This window comes from Heloderma suspectum, chromosome 1 (genome assembly GCF_057233095.1).
Source record: "Heloderma suspectum isolate Gila_16-S chromosome 1, 16-S_ref, whole genome shotgun sequence".
Lineage (NCBI taxonomy): Eukaryota > Metazoa > Chordata > Lepidosauria > Squamata > Helodermatidae > Heloderma > Heloderma suspectum.
In genome coordinates, this window is record NC_139458.1 from 381,179,479 (window position 1) to 381,193,974 (window position 14,496).

At 44.3% G+C, this 14,496-nt stretch overlaps 1 protein-coding gene across 2 annotated transcripts in view; it reads right to left on the reverse strand.

Annotated features, from left to right (window-relative positions):
* The window catches only part of NFKBIE (NFKB inhibitor epsilon), a 31,514-nt gene that overhangs the window by 4,621 nt on the left and 12,397 nt on the right, over positions 1-14,496 (reverse strand). Inside the window, exons 2-5 of one of the 2 annotated variants that reach the window (XM_084828491.1) lie at positions 3,514-3,616; positions 2,289-2,520; positions 2,098-2,186; positions 1,023-1,271 (exon numbers count right to left, since the gene is read on the reverse strand). In XM_084828491.1, the coding sequence (XP_084684617.1) occupies positions 1,023-1,271; positions 2,098-2,186; positions 2,289-2,520; positions 3,514-3,616 (673 nt within the window). Of the gene's footprint in view, positions 1-757; positions 1,272-2,097; positions 2,187-2,288; positions 2,521-3,513; positions 3,617-14,496 lie in introns of those variants that run through there. The other variant, XM_084828490.1, reaches the window with a different exon arrangement.

A 14,496-nucleotide genomic window follows, 5' to 3' on the forward strand; every position in this document is an offset into this window, starting at 1 on the left:
TAGGAATTCTCCAGTTTTCTTAAATTGCTCCCTGCACAGGGTGACCTAGTAACTCCCTCCAGCTTAAGGAGGTTATCATTTCATCACACATGTGAATTGTAATCCCAATCATTTTCCATTTGTATCCTGCCCTTCCTCAAAGGAGCTCAAGGTGGAGTACATGGGGCTATCCTATTTTATCCTCACAACTACCTTGTGAGGTAAGATAGGCTGCGACAGCAAATGGCTCAAGGTCACACAGATTCATGGTTGAATGGTGATGTGACTCCAGCTCTCTTAAGTATATGCCAACACTCTATCCACACACCACACCGGCAAAGGAGAATGGCCATGCTCTCTGAACTGCAGCAAGTTTCACAGAGTGGGAGGGGAGGAACCAGCTCCCATATCTGTTTGCCTATATATTTTGCATGTACAAGCCAAGGAGACTTGGTGGCTTTGGATTCCTTAGTATTGTCCTGTTTCAGCCAACTGATTGTGTTGGTAATGACGTAAAGTACAGGACAGCCATCACAGCAAGAGATGTTGTTTCATCCTGACCTACATGTAGCTCTGGGTTTGCTCAGATCCCCACCTCCTTCAGCAAAGAAGGAGGTCAGTTGCCGAAGTGCTCACATGCAATGGAACAGTTACAGTCTGCCTGCCCTACCTTCGCCAACTGCTTGCCATTAAAGAAGCTGCAACTGTGCCACAGTGGTGGTGGTGGTGACACAGAGGCAGACTAACCAGTTTAGCAGCACCTCCCCACTGTATGGCCTTAAAGATAAAGATCAAAATCATCTGAATTGGAGTTTGGCAAATCATAGGTCCAAAGAGCATCATGGAGCGAGAGGCAATTGTAATCACTCAAGGCCAGAACTCCAAGCCCCATTCATGAAGCACATTCTACCAAGAGACAAAACCTTCTTGAGAACTATCCCACAGAGCCTGCACCCCTGCCTTGCTTCAAGTTCTTGATCAGACTGCTCACTCTCTCCTACAAGTCTCTGCTCTAGAGCAGCCAAACCCAGAGAGGTTCTCACATCATCATTGCCATCAGCCAGGTCTTGGGCTGTCTCATCCTCCATATTCCTCAGCAAGGTGTCTGCCCCTGAATGGCAGAGGATGGCAGCAATGGCAGCGTCCTTCCTGCCTACCGCCAGGTGCAATGGGGTGCAACCGTTGTACATCTGGGCATCCACCTGGGCCCCCATTCGCAGAAGATGCTTCACAGACATCTCATCATGGTTTTCCACTGCCAAGTGCAGAGGCGTCTTTCCACTTGTACCATCCTAGGACCAAGAGAGCAGGGAATTAGATCAGCCATTTCAGCAAGCATCTGAAGCAGAATCCCAAAGGGATGGAACACCTCACACACATTTGGAAACTGGGAGCCCAAGCACTGACGTACTCTTCTCCTAAACCTCTTCCTAAAATGGAACACCAATAAAAACAAGTTCCACACGTAATCTGAAAAGAGAGCTCTTTCTGGGCCTTTCAGCACCTGAGGGCTTTCAGCAACCTGCTTAAATCTAGAAGAGCCTAGGCATGGGAGTTCCTGTTCAAGTTCTGATGACTGCCCCATTGAACGTTCTGTTCCTGGAGTTGCAGACACAGTACAGTGAACTGGGAGGTGGCAATAATTACAGCACACTAGTCTAATGGGACATTCTCAGGGCTGTATATAACCTGCTCTAAAAAAAATCAAAATTTAATCTCAAGAAAAGCTTTACTATACATCTTGGAACAAGTTATGTAGATCAAGTAATGTTGCAGACATTTGTTTAGTTGGCACACATGTTTTCTGCTTCTTATCTCACTCAACATGAATAAAGACAAGGAGCTAAGCAGAGCCCCAGCTCATTAAGTCCTGCTCAACCTCTTCTCTCCCACTTGTGAGATTTGACTAGGCTCTGTCTACACATTTTTCAGTATTAATCTTTACTGCCACAACAAACACAGTATTTTTAAAGAGAACACTGAAGTTTTACAGCATGCTGAATTCTGCACTCAGTACCAGATTTTCTTCTTGCATGGTGAACCCACTACAAAAGTAGAGAACATACATGGCCCTGACATATATAGGAGATGGAGTTCTGCCAGTTGCCCTTGACATACCTGAACATTAATGTCAGCTCCATTCTTCACTAGCAATGCCATCAGTTGCAGGTTTCCTTTCAAGGTGCTGATGTGTAGGCAAGTCAAACCTGGAGAAGAAGACAAGCCAGGAAGTTACTCAAGGCAAGCAGCTGAGCACTGATCTTAACACTCACTAGACACACACATACAGATCAATCTTTACTTCTCACCTTGCCAGTTCTGGAGTTGCAGATCTTGAAGGGTCTTTCTAGCCTCCAGGTTCTTATCAGAGATCGGGTCCTGCAGCAACAGCAGCTGCACACACTCCAGATTCTGCAGCTCACAGGCCAAGTGCAGTGGGGTGTTTCCATTGCGGTCTTGCAATGCTGTGTTCACCCCTTTCAGGACTAGTGCTTGCACCACTCTGGACTGTTCCAGGTACACAGACAGGTGAAGTGGAGTCTGTAAATGGCAGAGAGTGTGACACAGGTTGAGTGGGGTTGGAGGAGAAAGAAGACAGGGGCCAAACCTGAACTGACTGTATGCTGCAATTCCACCACAAAAATACAAAATTTAGTAATGGATGCAGAATATAGCATCCTGAAAATCTCCTCCTAAGGAGAGAATGTGGGCAATGCCTGGTGATTCCTAGTGAAGTGGGCAGTGGGGGGCTTAGTAGAATGTTTAATTGTCAGGGGGCATCAGTATTCTGCGTAACTCCTTACCTCTTCCCATGACTAGCAGAAACGGGAAAAATCTATTCAAAATAAGCAGCAATGTAATTTATACAGGTTGCAGAATTTGGATTACCCCAATGAAGAACTTTGAGAGAGAGAAAGAGAGAGAGAGAGAGAGAGAATGAATGAGAATGTTTTTAAATCTAGCCCTGTACAAAAAATAAGCAGTAGATGCTAGGTTTCTACTTAAAAGCTTGCATGCTCTTACTGACAAACAAGTGCTCTGATTCAGTAAATGAGGTCCACTTGTGAAAGTAGATTTCTACACACTCTCCTGAGGCAGATACAAATAGGATCCCAAGGCTCACTTGGACCCCACAGAACTAGCCAGATGTGTCTTTTGTCCCAGGTGGGGATGTGTATCCCTAATTCAGGCCACAAGGTGTTGCACGTGACTAAAGTTGGATTGGGACCACTGACAATAAGAGTGCCAAGGACTCCATGGCATGAGACACAAAGGGCAAATTCCAGTGAAACCTCTAAGAATGTTGCAAAAAGCAGCATAATGTGTCTGTGTGCGCCTGCTCGCTGGAGTTGGAAAACTTGGGGCAAGAGGGCTGCACCAAGAACGGGGGGGGGGAGCGTTCAGGTAGTTAGACACACCACCTGTCTCTTGCTACCACCTGCTGCAAGAGAATGCCTCAGGTTCTCACCACCCAGCAGTTTTCCTTTTCCCAACAAGAAACACTGAACCCTCCCCACATCCCCCACTACACACCTGGAATAAGTCATTCTGGATCTCCAAAACCTCGTTAGGCAATTGGGCAATGCAGCAGAGTGCTAAAGAGGGCACACAGTGGATGATCGCCAGGTGCAGTAACCTGAAAGGGAGAAGAGGGATTAGACTGTGGTGCAGTGCCTAAGTCATGCCAGCCTACAACTGTGAATACACTCCCTTGAAGCAAGCAAAATGTTCCTGAAGAGCAAATCCTTAGTTGCTTGCTTGCACTTAACTCTTGGAACAGTCAACTGACACACTTGCTTATTGAAAAACTATGACAGACTTGCATACGTATACAGTGCAGTAGTTATGCCTCTTCCTGAACAGTTTTGCATGCTTATATCTTTTCACAGGCCAACATACACTTTACACGACAAATGAGTTTACTGCTTGCAGCTTATCAAGCATGTATTTCCTGGTGAACATGGACATTTGAAGGGGAGATATGTGCCTGGAAATTCATGGTGGTCACCCAGCTAAGTGCAGGTTCCCAGCAACTGTTCCAGCATCTTAATCAGTAGTTTGCAAGGCAAATACAATCCTTCCAGAATTCAAGCCTAAAATTGTGGACAAAGCTGGACCCATAAAGACTTGCTTTCTCTTTAAAAACAGGAGAGTTTCTCATTCTTGGGTTGAAAGGCAGGTGGGAGGCAGAGGTGGGAGGGACCAGGGGTGTAGTATCTAATCCCAATCCAACCAGAATTAGCAAGAAATGGAGAAGGCACAACTGAATTCTTCTGTTCAGGTATTGTGAAACAGCTGAGCATCAATTACGACTGAGCCACACCCATATTCTAGAATTTAGGGCCAATTCCAACAACCCTTTTAGCACATGGCAACTGTGCTTATCAGTTGCTACCTTCCAGCATTTAACATGCTATTGAACTGCTCAAAAAACTGCAGCTGCGATGGTGTGCTAAATGCGAAACTTGCCGACTGCAACATATGGTGGCACTGGCATTCACACAACTGGCCTAGTGAATGGCAGCCACAGGCTAGAAGTCAGCAAGGATTGATTGAAAACCACAGCATCCATGTTCTGTGGAAAACCACAGGGGGGTTGAGGACTCACGGACTCTCTCCATCAAGAGCCATTTTTTCAGATTCCTCCATCAAGATCGCCTACATGGAGAAAAAGCAGAGACCATGGCCCAGATGGCAATGCCACGGACAGGAAGCACTCATGACAAAAAGTTCACACTATTCCTCACCTATTCCTGTGCAGTCAAAACAGAAGCTGGATGGAAATCCTCAACAGAGTCGGAATCCCATGCCTACAACTAGCATGGTACGCCAATCAAGCGTCCCTACCACAATAAGTTATTCCCTTTTCACATCTGGGTAGTCCTGAAGAAGTTGCTACTAGGGGCTCTGCAAGGCACTTAAAATATTCGGGGCCCAGACCCATAGGACACAAGTCTACATAAAATGTACATATGCTAATTTATAGTTACATATTCAAATTCAGATTTACTAGGATGTATTTAAATTTCACAGAAAGCAAAGCCAATTAGCTTCCTATCCAAATCACACCACACAAAATAAAATGTATTTCCATCCTAAATCAGTAATTATTCAATTACTCTTAATTTGCAATTACAATTAATTTGCAACAATTAGGAACAGGTGTGAAAAAATGCACAAAAATGAATGGCTGGTGAAATTTATCATGAGCTCTCCCTCCCTCCCTCCCTCCCACACACACACACACACACACACACACTTAAGCTGGGGAGGGAGGAGCTTCCATGAGCACCAATGGAAGAGGGGATGTTGCAACATGTGGGGAAGGGAAGGTTAACCATGCTGTACCAAAGATTTCAAATCCTTTATACCATTAATACCTAGCCACTAGCAGAAGAAACTAAAGATGGCCATAACTGAGGAAGACTTGCCTAGACTTGACTTGCTTAGACTTGACTTGCCCAGTCAAGTTTCATACACAAAAGCTCGCACATAACAATTCTTATGTGAGAGATAAACAAGGTTATACTGTATAGAGATCAAGGACAGAAAAGCAAATGTAACTTCATAAACATGATATACTAAACATGCACTAAAGTCAGCAAATCAACTTAAATTAAACCGTTTCTAAAACCCCGTGATTTCCAAGTCAATTTCTCCTTTTTAAAAAATGGGCACATGTTCACCTTGCATAATTCCAAAATAACCAGCTTTTAAAAAACTGTATACTTGCATTGATATGGAGCACTTCAGACTACAAGACATTTCCCGTTAGCTAACCAACCTATTCAAAATTACAATGCATCTGAAAATTAAAGAATCGTTTTTACTGTGCAGTACAAAGCACTTCTGCATCCAATAAGTCTACAAAGGGGATTTCCACAGAGGCAACGGAGGAGTGAGAGGGTACTGGCAGGCCATGGAGCAGCCAGGAAAGAAGGGGGAGTAGTGGTGGGGGGGAAGGAATCGAGACACAACGGGGGGCCTGTCCAAGAGGCACCCAAAGGCCTAAGGAACAGCCCTGCCTGGGGATGTGTTGGAGGAAAGTGCATGAATTCTGTGAAGAGACCTCCATGTGGCAGCTGAAATCGTGGCAGCTGGGCTCTTATGAACATTTCTGCTCCTGTCAGACGATCCTCTGCCTCTGCGGTTCAGGCAGCAGGCAAGGCCCCAGGGGAAGCCCAAGGTCACATGGACATGGGGAATTTCCCTGCCCACCACAGTTGCCTCAGCAACAGGTGGGGGAGGGTCAAAGGAGCCTGTTGCACAGCTGCGCTTGCTCGTAGAGGGCTGAAGGAAGGCCACCGCGGAGGGAAGAAAGAGGCTGGGCTGCTCCTATGGCTTGCATCTGCATGCAGTCACTTTGATTTCATAAGGCTTCGGGGTTGTTTTTTTTAAGCCATACTGAGACATCTTTTTTTTTTTTTTTTTTAACTTCAGGGTACATTTGCCATTCCTTTACAGCCCCCAAAGCCTCACCTTTGACACTGTCTACATTTCCAGTTGATGTTGGAAGGCAGAGGAGCAAGGCCGGTTTAAAAAAAAATTAAGAGGAAAATAAAAGAACTTGGCAATTATACTTCTGAATAAACATGTTAAAACCGGTCTGCAAGTCACCTCAACAGCACTTTGGTTCATATGCAAAATGTATTTAAAGTGGTGCCAGTTTCTATTTATAGCAGACCAGTAAAATTGCAGATGATCCATGAGAAACTAGAGCCAGTGAACATGACAACAGAACAGGAAATTGTGTGGAAACATTGGAGCATATTTGGAGAAAAACTTTCCATGTATAAGTCACTTCTTATCTAGACTCTTCCCTGCCTTTATAGCTCTAGTCTTCATGCAAATTACCATCATAAATGGTTGAATGGAGTGGAGTAGACCCCAAACCTCCTACTCTTGGTGGGGAGCACCTGATTTTACTAATGACCCACAGACAAGTTTCATTTTTGTTGTGGTTTTGTTGTGGCAGTAGGGCAAATGGCTATTTACAAGCCTGGCTAAAACAAATTGCCAGAAGCAAAACATTTTAAAAACCACAATTCTGCTTCCCCTACAACATCTGCACCTGGTCTCCATATTCGGACTTTGCAAGACCTTAGATATGAGCTATCTAGCTTCACATTTGGTAAGCTCCTAATTAGTACCTTAAATAACTGCTATCCTAGCAAACAAAACAGGAGGCACCTGGATTATACGAATCACATCTCAAGTCTATCTTTAAAGCATGATGATATGGAACACCTTAAATATAATTAGAACAATAGCTTAAAATCTCTTAATATTTCTGTATTTCCTTTACTTACTGTTGATATAGAAGCAACAAAATGGTGGAAAAGTTAATTTAGGGGGTGGGGAGCCAAAGGCTAAAGACAGGCAACAGTATTAAAGAAGTGAATGTGGTCTGAGAGAGGCCTCTAGTCCAAATGGTATTTTTTGCATTTCAGTTTCCTCTGACCATACGGTTTAAATTCCCTCACCCCCAGCATGTGTATATTAATTTGCCAGTTTGAGGGTAACATCTCACACATCCGATGAAATGAACAGTGTCCACAAAAGCTTATGCCAGGATAAATTTGTTAGTCCTTAAGGTGCCACAGGGCTCTTTGTTATTTTTGCTGCGACTAACATAACTAACCCTCTCTTGAGTCCCACCACTGCTTCTGGTCAAACAGGTTTGACAGTGTTTTAGAACAATAGAAAACCCTCACAAAACCTGGCTTACCAGAGGCAGACAAGGATAAATGTACACCCTACAAGAGGTGATCCCTCCATTAGACCACCTTCAAGTCTCAGGGAGGGACCCTGTCTCCAGCCTACATCTCCCTTCTGAAAAGAATGGTTCACAATGTTGGCAGGAGCCTTCTGGTTTGCCATCACATGGTACAGGGAAATCAACCGGGGGTGGGGGGGTGGGACGGGACCTAGTTTGAAGTGGAACTCTGGAAAGAGCAATACCATTCACCTAATTAATCCACAAATCCAACATTTGATTTCAGATGTCATAATACTCTAATTTATTACTTGTACAGAAAGCATCTCCAAACCATCTTCTGAGCAGCATTATCCCCCACCCCCGAAAGGTAACAAAAATGTGCATGAGAAATGTCAATACTTTGGCAACACATTACGTCAGTTAGAGGCTTAGCGGAGCTGACAGCATCTAAGGCAGCCTTCCCCAACCTAGAGCCTTTCAGATGTTTTGGACTACAGCCCCCATCATTCCAACCCAGCATGACTGGCAGGGGATGATAGGAGTTGTAGTCCAGAACTTCTACAGGACGCCAGGTTGTCTATGCCTGTTCTTAACTATGCCCTGGCTTACTTATGTCCAGGGTGCCAGATCACTACAATTTCACTTGCTCTTGTTTGCACACATTTGCTGAGCTTATCCTTGCAGATATTCTACACCCTGTAGTTCTCAGTGTGGCTAGAGGTGTATTATCCTTCCTTCCTAGCGAATATGCAGCAGATAAGAGCTCTTAGGAGCAGGGACTTTCCAAGGCAATTTGGACTGAACTTTAACCGCTGCTGCTTTTAACTGCCAGAGTCAAGCAAAACTGCGAGAGAAAAAACAGGATTCTCTGGGACTCCTACCAAGCCACTTCCCCCCAAAATTCCCCACAACAGCTAGCAAAGACAGCAATTCCCATTCTAGAGCGAGGGTGGTCAATCACAAGCTTCAGGAAGATTTTTAGACAAACAGCCTCTCAGTTTTAACACTGAAATGGAAAGATTCCCCCCAAAATGTACTTTACTGGGTGGCAGGGAAATTCAAATGTCACTTTTTCAGAATGGGAGGTACTTCCATATGATCTGGTCCCAAGTCACTCAAGTAATGTATGAAAAGGAGGAACCATGCCATGGCACCTGTCCCATGTAGTTCCTATTTCTTCATACTTTAACAGAGGGATGTGGGACCAAAGCACATGGTTAGATTATATTATAAGCTCCTTTGCAGGAGGGACTGGTCTTGTTTTGCCTACATAACTCTGAAAGCATCCACTGATGGCTCTGTGTAAAATAAGAGCAGTAGCTCCCCCACTGCAAAGGTTATGTAGGAAATGGGGCCTAAACTACATATACAGTAGAATGAGGTGGTAGAATGGCCTACTCCACCTCAGACTGCAGTTGAGCAATCAATCATGTTTTTAAATGTTCCCTTGTGTTTAAAAAAGCACAACCTACAAATAGAAACCAAGGCAGCAGAGAGTGGGATAGGCTTGAACCTCTCACCTCAAAATGCTAGCTTTCAGGGAGTTTTCTTTTAAATATGGGATAGTTGAAAGAGTGGCATTCCCTACCTTCAGCCTGAAGTGGCAGAGCCCACTCTATTACTGCAGGATTCCACCACCTCATTTTGCTGTATGTGTAGACCAGGCCTCAGAAATCCACTTGCACAAGATGTTAAATAGACACCTGCCAGCTACAGGCTACTGAGTGAATATTACCTTAGTGGTGGATGTAAAAAACATTACCGTAGTGGTGGATGTAACCAGCTGAAGGACAGACCCTTTTTCAGCAGAGAAAACAGAACGACACACCACACAATATTTTCAACGGGGTGATTTTTTGAACGTAGAAGCTTCCGAGTTCTGTCAGCTGACAAAGCATCTCTCATAAATGCCAAGTTACAGGCATGAGCAAGGACTGGGTACTTTCCACAAGCACATAACACAAGCACAACATTTGGTTCTAAGTGCAAAGGCATTAAGTGAGAACTGAAGGTTTGTTAAGAAATAAACATTATGTTTCTAGTCCTTACTGGCTGGAAAAGTAGGAATGAAAATGGATGAGCAACACCTGGTAGAATATCAAAGCTAGTTGGGGGGGGGGGCAGGTGACAGAGAAAGGATTGGGAGGACATGTCAGGAAGGCTCCAGGATACCATATTGCTCTTTGCTTCTCCTCATGGCTCACAGATAACAGAATTAGATATTATGAACAAGTGCATGAAGATCTTACTTGCATAATTTATACAGGTCACATAATTTAGTTTTCTTGGAGCAGAACTCAGGTTACCTTGGTACAGAATTTTAATTAATTTATCTGAAACAAGGAGCACACACAGCCCTGAGCATGATTCATGGAAGTACTATGTCTACCGAATCACCACAAAGACTAAGATGCACTTACACACAGAGAAGTGGGGATATTTTGGTGTCTAAGTGGGAAGTCCCTGATCATGCATGTCATGAGGCAAGAAGGGGTGGGGAGGAAAGCTTCAGCTTCTGTTTACTTAGCCTTGGCCTGGATTTCACACTGTTCCCTCCATACATCACAGAACTACTGACTACACACCTGCCAGGGAATAACCCTATCTCCAGGCCAAGGTTAAAGATTTAATTCCTCCCTCCCAAACTTGGTGTAGCTAAGCAGCTAAGAAGAGAAAGACAAGAGGGCCCCAGTTCTAAAATCAGATCCTCTTTGCTTCACAAGAGCTACTAATGCAATTTCTCCCTCTTTCCATCTCCCCAGCCTAGAGTATGTAATGCAGTGCTGACATGGTCCAATAACTTCCTATTTGCTATGTAAATAACATGAGCAAAGTTCCTTGGCATCATCACCTCAGTAAATTCCTACAACCTTTCTGTACCCCAGGTGTTATGCCGCCACCACAATATTAGAGATGGGAAACTGTGGCTAAGAATGCATTCACTGAATGTATACAATGAGAACAGGACCAGATCTAAGCCTCAGAGTTTCAAGTCCCAAGCATTCCTTTAGCTCAGCATTCTCCAACCTGGTGCCCTCCACATGTGTTGGACTGCAGTTGTCATAACAATGGGCTGCCTTTAACGGGGATGTACAGACAATTAGCTTGACAAATGTTCATGCTGAGCGGTGAACTGCACAGCTGAGAATACTGAGGAAAGGCAGGAACTTCAGAGGCAATGTGGTATTGTGGTTAGAGTACTGGACTAGGATTGGGAGACTCAAGTTCTAGTCCCCACTTGGCCATGAAGCTCACTGAGTGAGCTGACTCTCAACCTAACCTACCTCACAGGGTTGTTGTGAGGATAAAATGGGGGAAAGGATCATGTATGCCACCTTGGGCTCCCTAGAGGAAAGGCAGGATATAAATGAAACAAGTAAATAAACTTTCTTCTTTATGACAGCCCTGCATTCAGAATAGGAAGCTAGCCATGAGCCAATGGGGATTGGTGGAGGCAGGTGTGGGCATGGAAAGAGATTAATCAGGACATAGGTCCTTATTCTGTTTGGAACAGGGGTGGGCAATTTCCAGGTGTTCGGGGGAGAAGTGCACACCCCACCCTTGCTGTCAAAATCACTGCCACCAAAACTGCCATTGAATTTGACATGACGTCCCCCACCCCCTGAAAAACAGCAATTTTGAAAGTGGACAAGGCCTCCAGGGAGCATGCACATTGTTTGAAAACAGCATTACACTCCTGAGAGGCTTCTAGAAGCGTGATTCCGCTTGCAAACAAGGCATGCTGTCCCTGTGCACCTTGTTTCTTCGCAAAATCACTGCTTTTTTTATGCCAGCATGGCAAATTCAGTGGGGACAGTGAACATTGAACATTTGACCTGTTATGGGGGCATGCCATAGCTTGTCATTACGTGCAAACGCAGTGACTGTGGGTTGTTGGGGTGGTTAAAAAGTGGGGACAGCAGGGGTCATCAAAACAGCCATGGGGCCACGTGTGATTTATAATATCAGAAGATGCCTTATACCAGGTGAGACTATGACCAGTTTGCACGATCACAGAGGGAAAATAAGCCACCACCATGGTGGCTTATTTTCCCTCCCCGTGCGTGCTGGTCGCAAGTTGCCTAATTAGTTGTCTAATTATCCCCACTAGGTACAGGTTGTCGTGATGTCTAAAGCCAGCAAGGGTGAGTGGTTGGGGAATTCTTAGTACCAACATCCTCCTCTCCCAGAAAATGAAAGCAGAGAGTTCCATACTTGCCTTATGCCAATTCTTTAAATTGCCAAAACTTACCTTTTACAAAGAAATGAAACAGACTAGCAGTAACCTTTACAATACCTTGATATCAATGCATCCTTCTCCTAATCAATAGTTCTCTTCCTGCTGTTTCAATTCATCAGACTTCTGATAGTTTTGTATACCTTTCTCCCTGGCTAATCAGTTAACTATATAGCTGGTGGCCTGATGCCAGCAAGGGGTGGGGGTGGATTATTTTAGGTATCTGAAAGGGAAGGCACTCTTGCCCACAAGGACAATGGACTTATTTTGTAAGCATGCTTTTGTGCCTCTCCCCAAAAAACCCTAGAATATTTCATGTCCCGAATTGGTGTCACCATTCTTCTCTCATTGTGGGACTTTTCCATTAGGTTTTGCAAAGAACAAAGATCACGTGGGCTCTCATCCCTACAGAAGGGCCAATCAAAGATAAACACATAAAGGGGTACCTGTAGAGGATGCCTGGGTGTTTCACATCGCTGGAGAATCTGGACCCATTTGCACGTAATGAGAAGCTGCCATGGGTAAATTCCCCCACAGGGCTTTATGTTGCACTGCTGGCCACTATTTTGAATATTCAAGCAACATCTTGTTGTTACATGCAAACCTGGCGAGGGTGGGTTCTTGGGATTGTTGACAAGATACCCAGAATCCATGGGCTGTTTTAGGGCTGCAGGTGGCTTTTTAACCACCCCAACAACCCACAGTCACTGCGTTTGCATGTAACGACAAGCTATGGCATGCCCTCATAACAGGTCAAATGTTCAAAATGGCGACCACTGCCAGAACAAGAAGGCCGGTGGAAAAATTAACTCATGGTGGCTTCTTGTTACATGTGAACCAGGTCTCTGTGAAGACAGTTCTTGCTTCAGAAAAGGGCACCTAAGATACAGCCTCCCACAGCCTGGTGCCCTCCAGATATGTTGGACTACAACTTCCACCAGCCCTAGCCAGTAATGGCCATACTGGCTGGAGATGAGTGTTATAGTCCAACACATCAGGTGGGCACCAGGTTGGAGGAGGATGTAAATACATATTACAAGCTTAGAAGGCTTGAGACAGACAGCACATTTGATTTGCTTAGTTTTTAGACCCAACCCCGCCACCTCATTTATTTATTACATTTCTATACTGCCCAATAGTTGGAAGTCTCTGGGCGGTTCATGAATAATAAGATTATTGCATGCTTTGTTATGAGTGGAACTCAAACTGCTGTGTAATTTAAGGTGTGAAGAACTGAACAAACTAATTCTGCATGCACCAATTCTAGAAAGGCAGAAAGCCCAAATCTTCTTTATAATAATAATAATAATAATAATAATAATAATTCTTATTAAAATATCTTTAAACTACCCTTCATCCGTGTGGATACTAGAGTGGTTTACAATGTGTATGACCAGAACTAGTCATATAAAAATAGAATATACAGTAACAATTTTTAAAATCTTCATAATAAAACAGCTGAGAGGCAGCTAAAACAGTCTAAAATGGACTAACCAACCTAACTTGACTTAAAATGTCTAGGCAAATAAATTTTGGGCTGGCACTGAAGAGACTGCAATGCCAGAACCAGTTTAAGCCTATGGTGGTATCACAACAGAGAAGGCTCTGTCCCTTGTTGCACACAGCATATTTCCTCTAATGATGATTTCCTCTAATGAGAGCCCCTCCTGAAGAACTTAAGACATGGGCAGCATAATATAGAGAGACTTGCTATATTAGGCATTTGGATCCCAAGCCATTGAGGACTTTAAAGGTAAGCACCAGCACCTTTAACTGGGCTAGGAAGTAGATATGAAGCAGTGTAGCTCCTTCAGAACTGGTGTATCATTATTCCACCTAAGCTGTACCATTTAAAATTCTGGCAGCCACATTCTGTACTAGCTGAAGCTTCCAGGTCATCTTTAAGGGCAGCCACTCATATAACACATTACAGTAATTCAATTGGGAGGTTACCAGAGGTTACCACAGCCATACTGTCATAGCTGGCAAACCAGGCGAAGCTTGCAAAAGCCACACCAACCAACAGAGACCACCTGGGCCTCAAAGCTGGATCAAGAAACACCCCCAAGCTGTGTACCTTGCCTTTCAGAGGGAATTCTACCTCATCAAGAACAGGCTGCACATCCATTTCCCAGACATAAGAACCACCTCCCACAGGGCCTCCATCTTCTCAGGATTCACCTGTGGTTTATTGGTCCTCATCCAGGCACCAGTTCAACGCCTCACTTGACTTGCATGACAGAGAACATTTTGTGATTTGACATTTTGAATGCTGCCTTGGGAGGGTTTCCCCTAAAAGGTGGCTTATTAAGCAACAACAGCAGCAACAACAGCTAAAGCTGAGCATCATCAGCATACTGGCGACACTTTGCTCCAAGCTCTCTGATGACGTCACTCAGCAGCTTCATATAGGTGTTAAAAAAACACAGAGAGTAAAATAGAACCTTGTAAGAGAACACAACACAAGTGCCATGTAGCTGAGCAGAAATAATCCAATGATGTTTTCTGAAACCAACACTACAGATAGTAGTGGAATCACCATATCTCCCCCTACACCCAA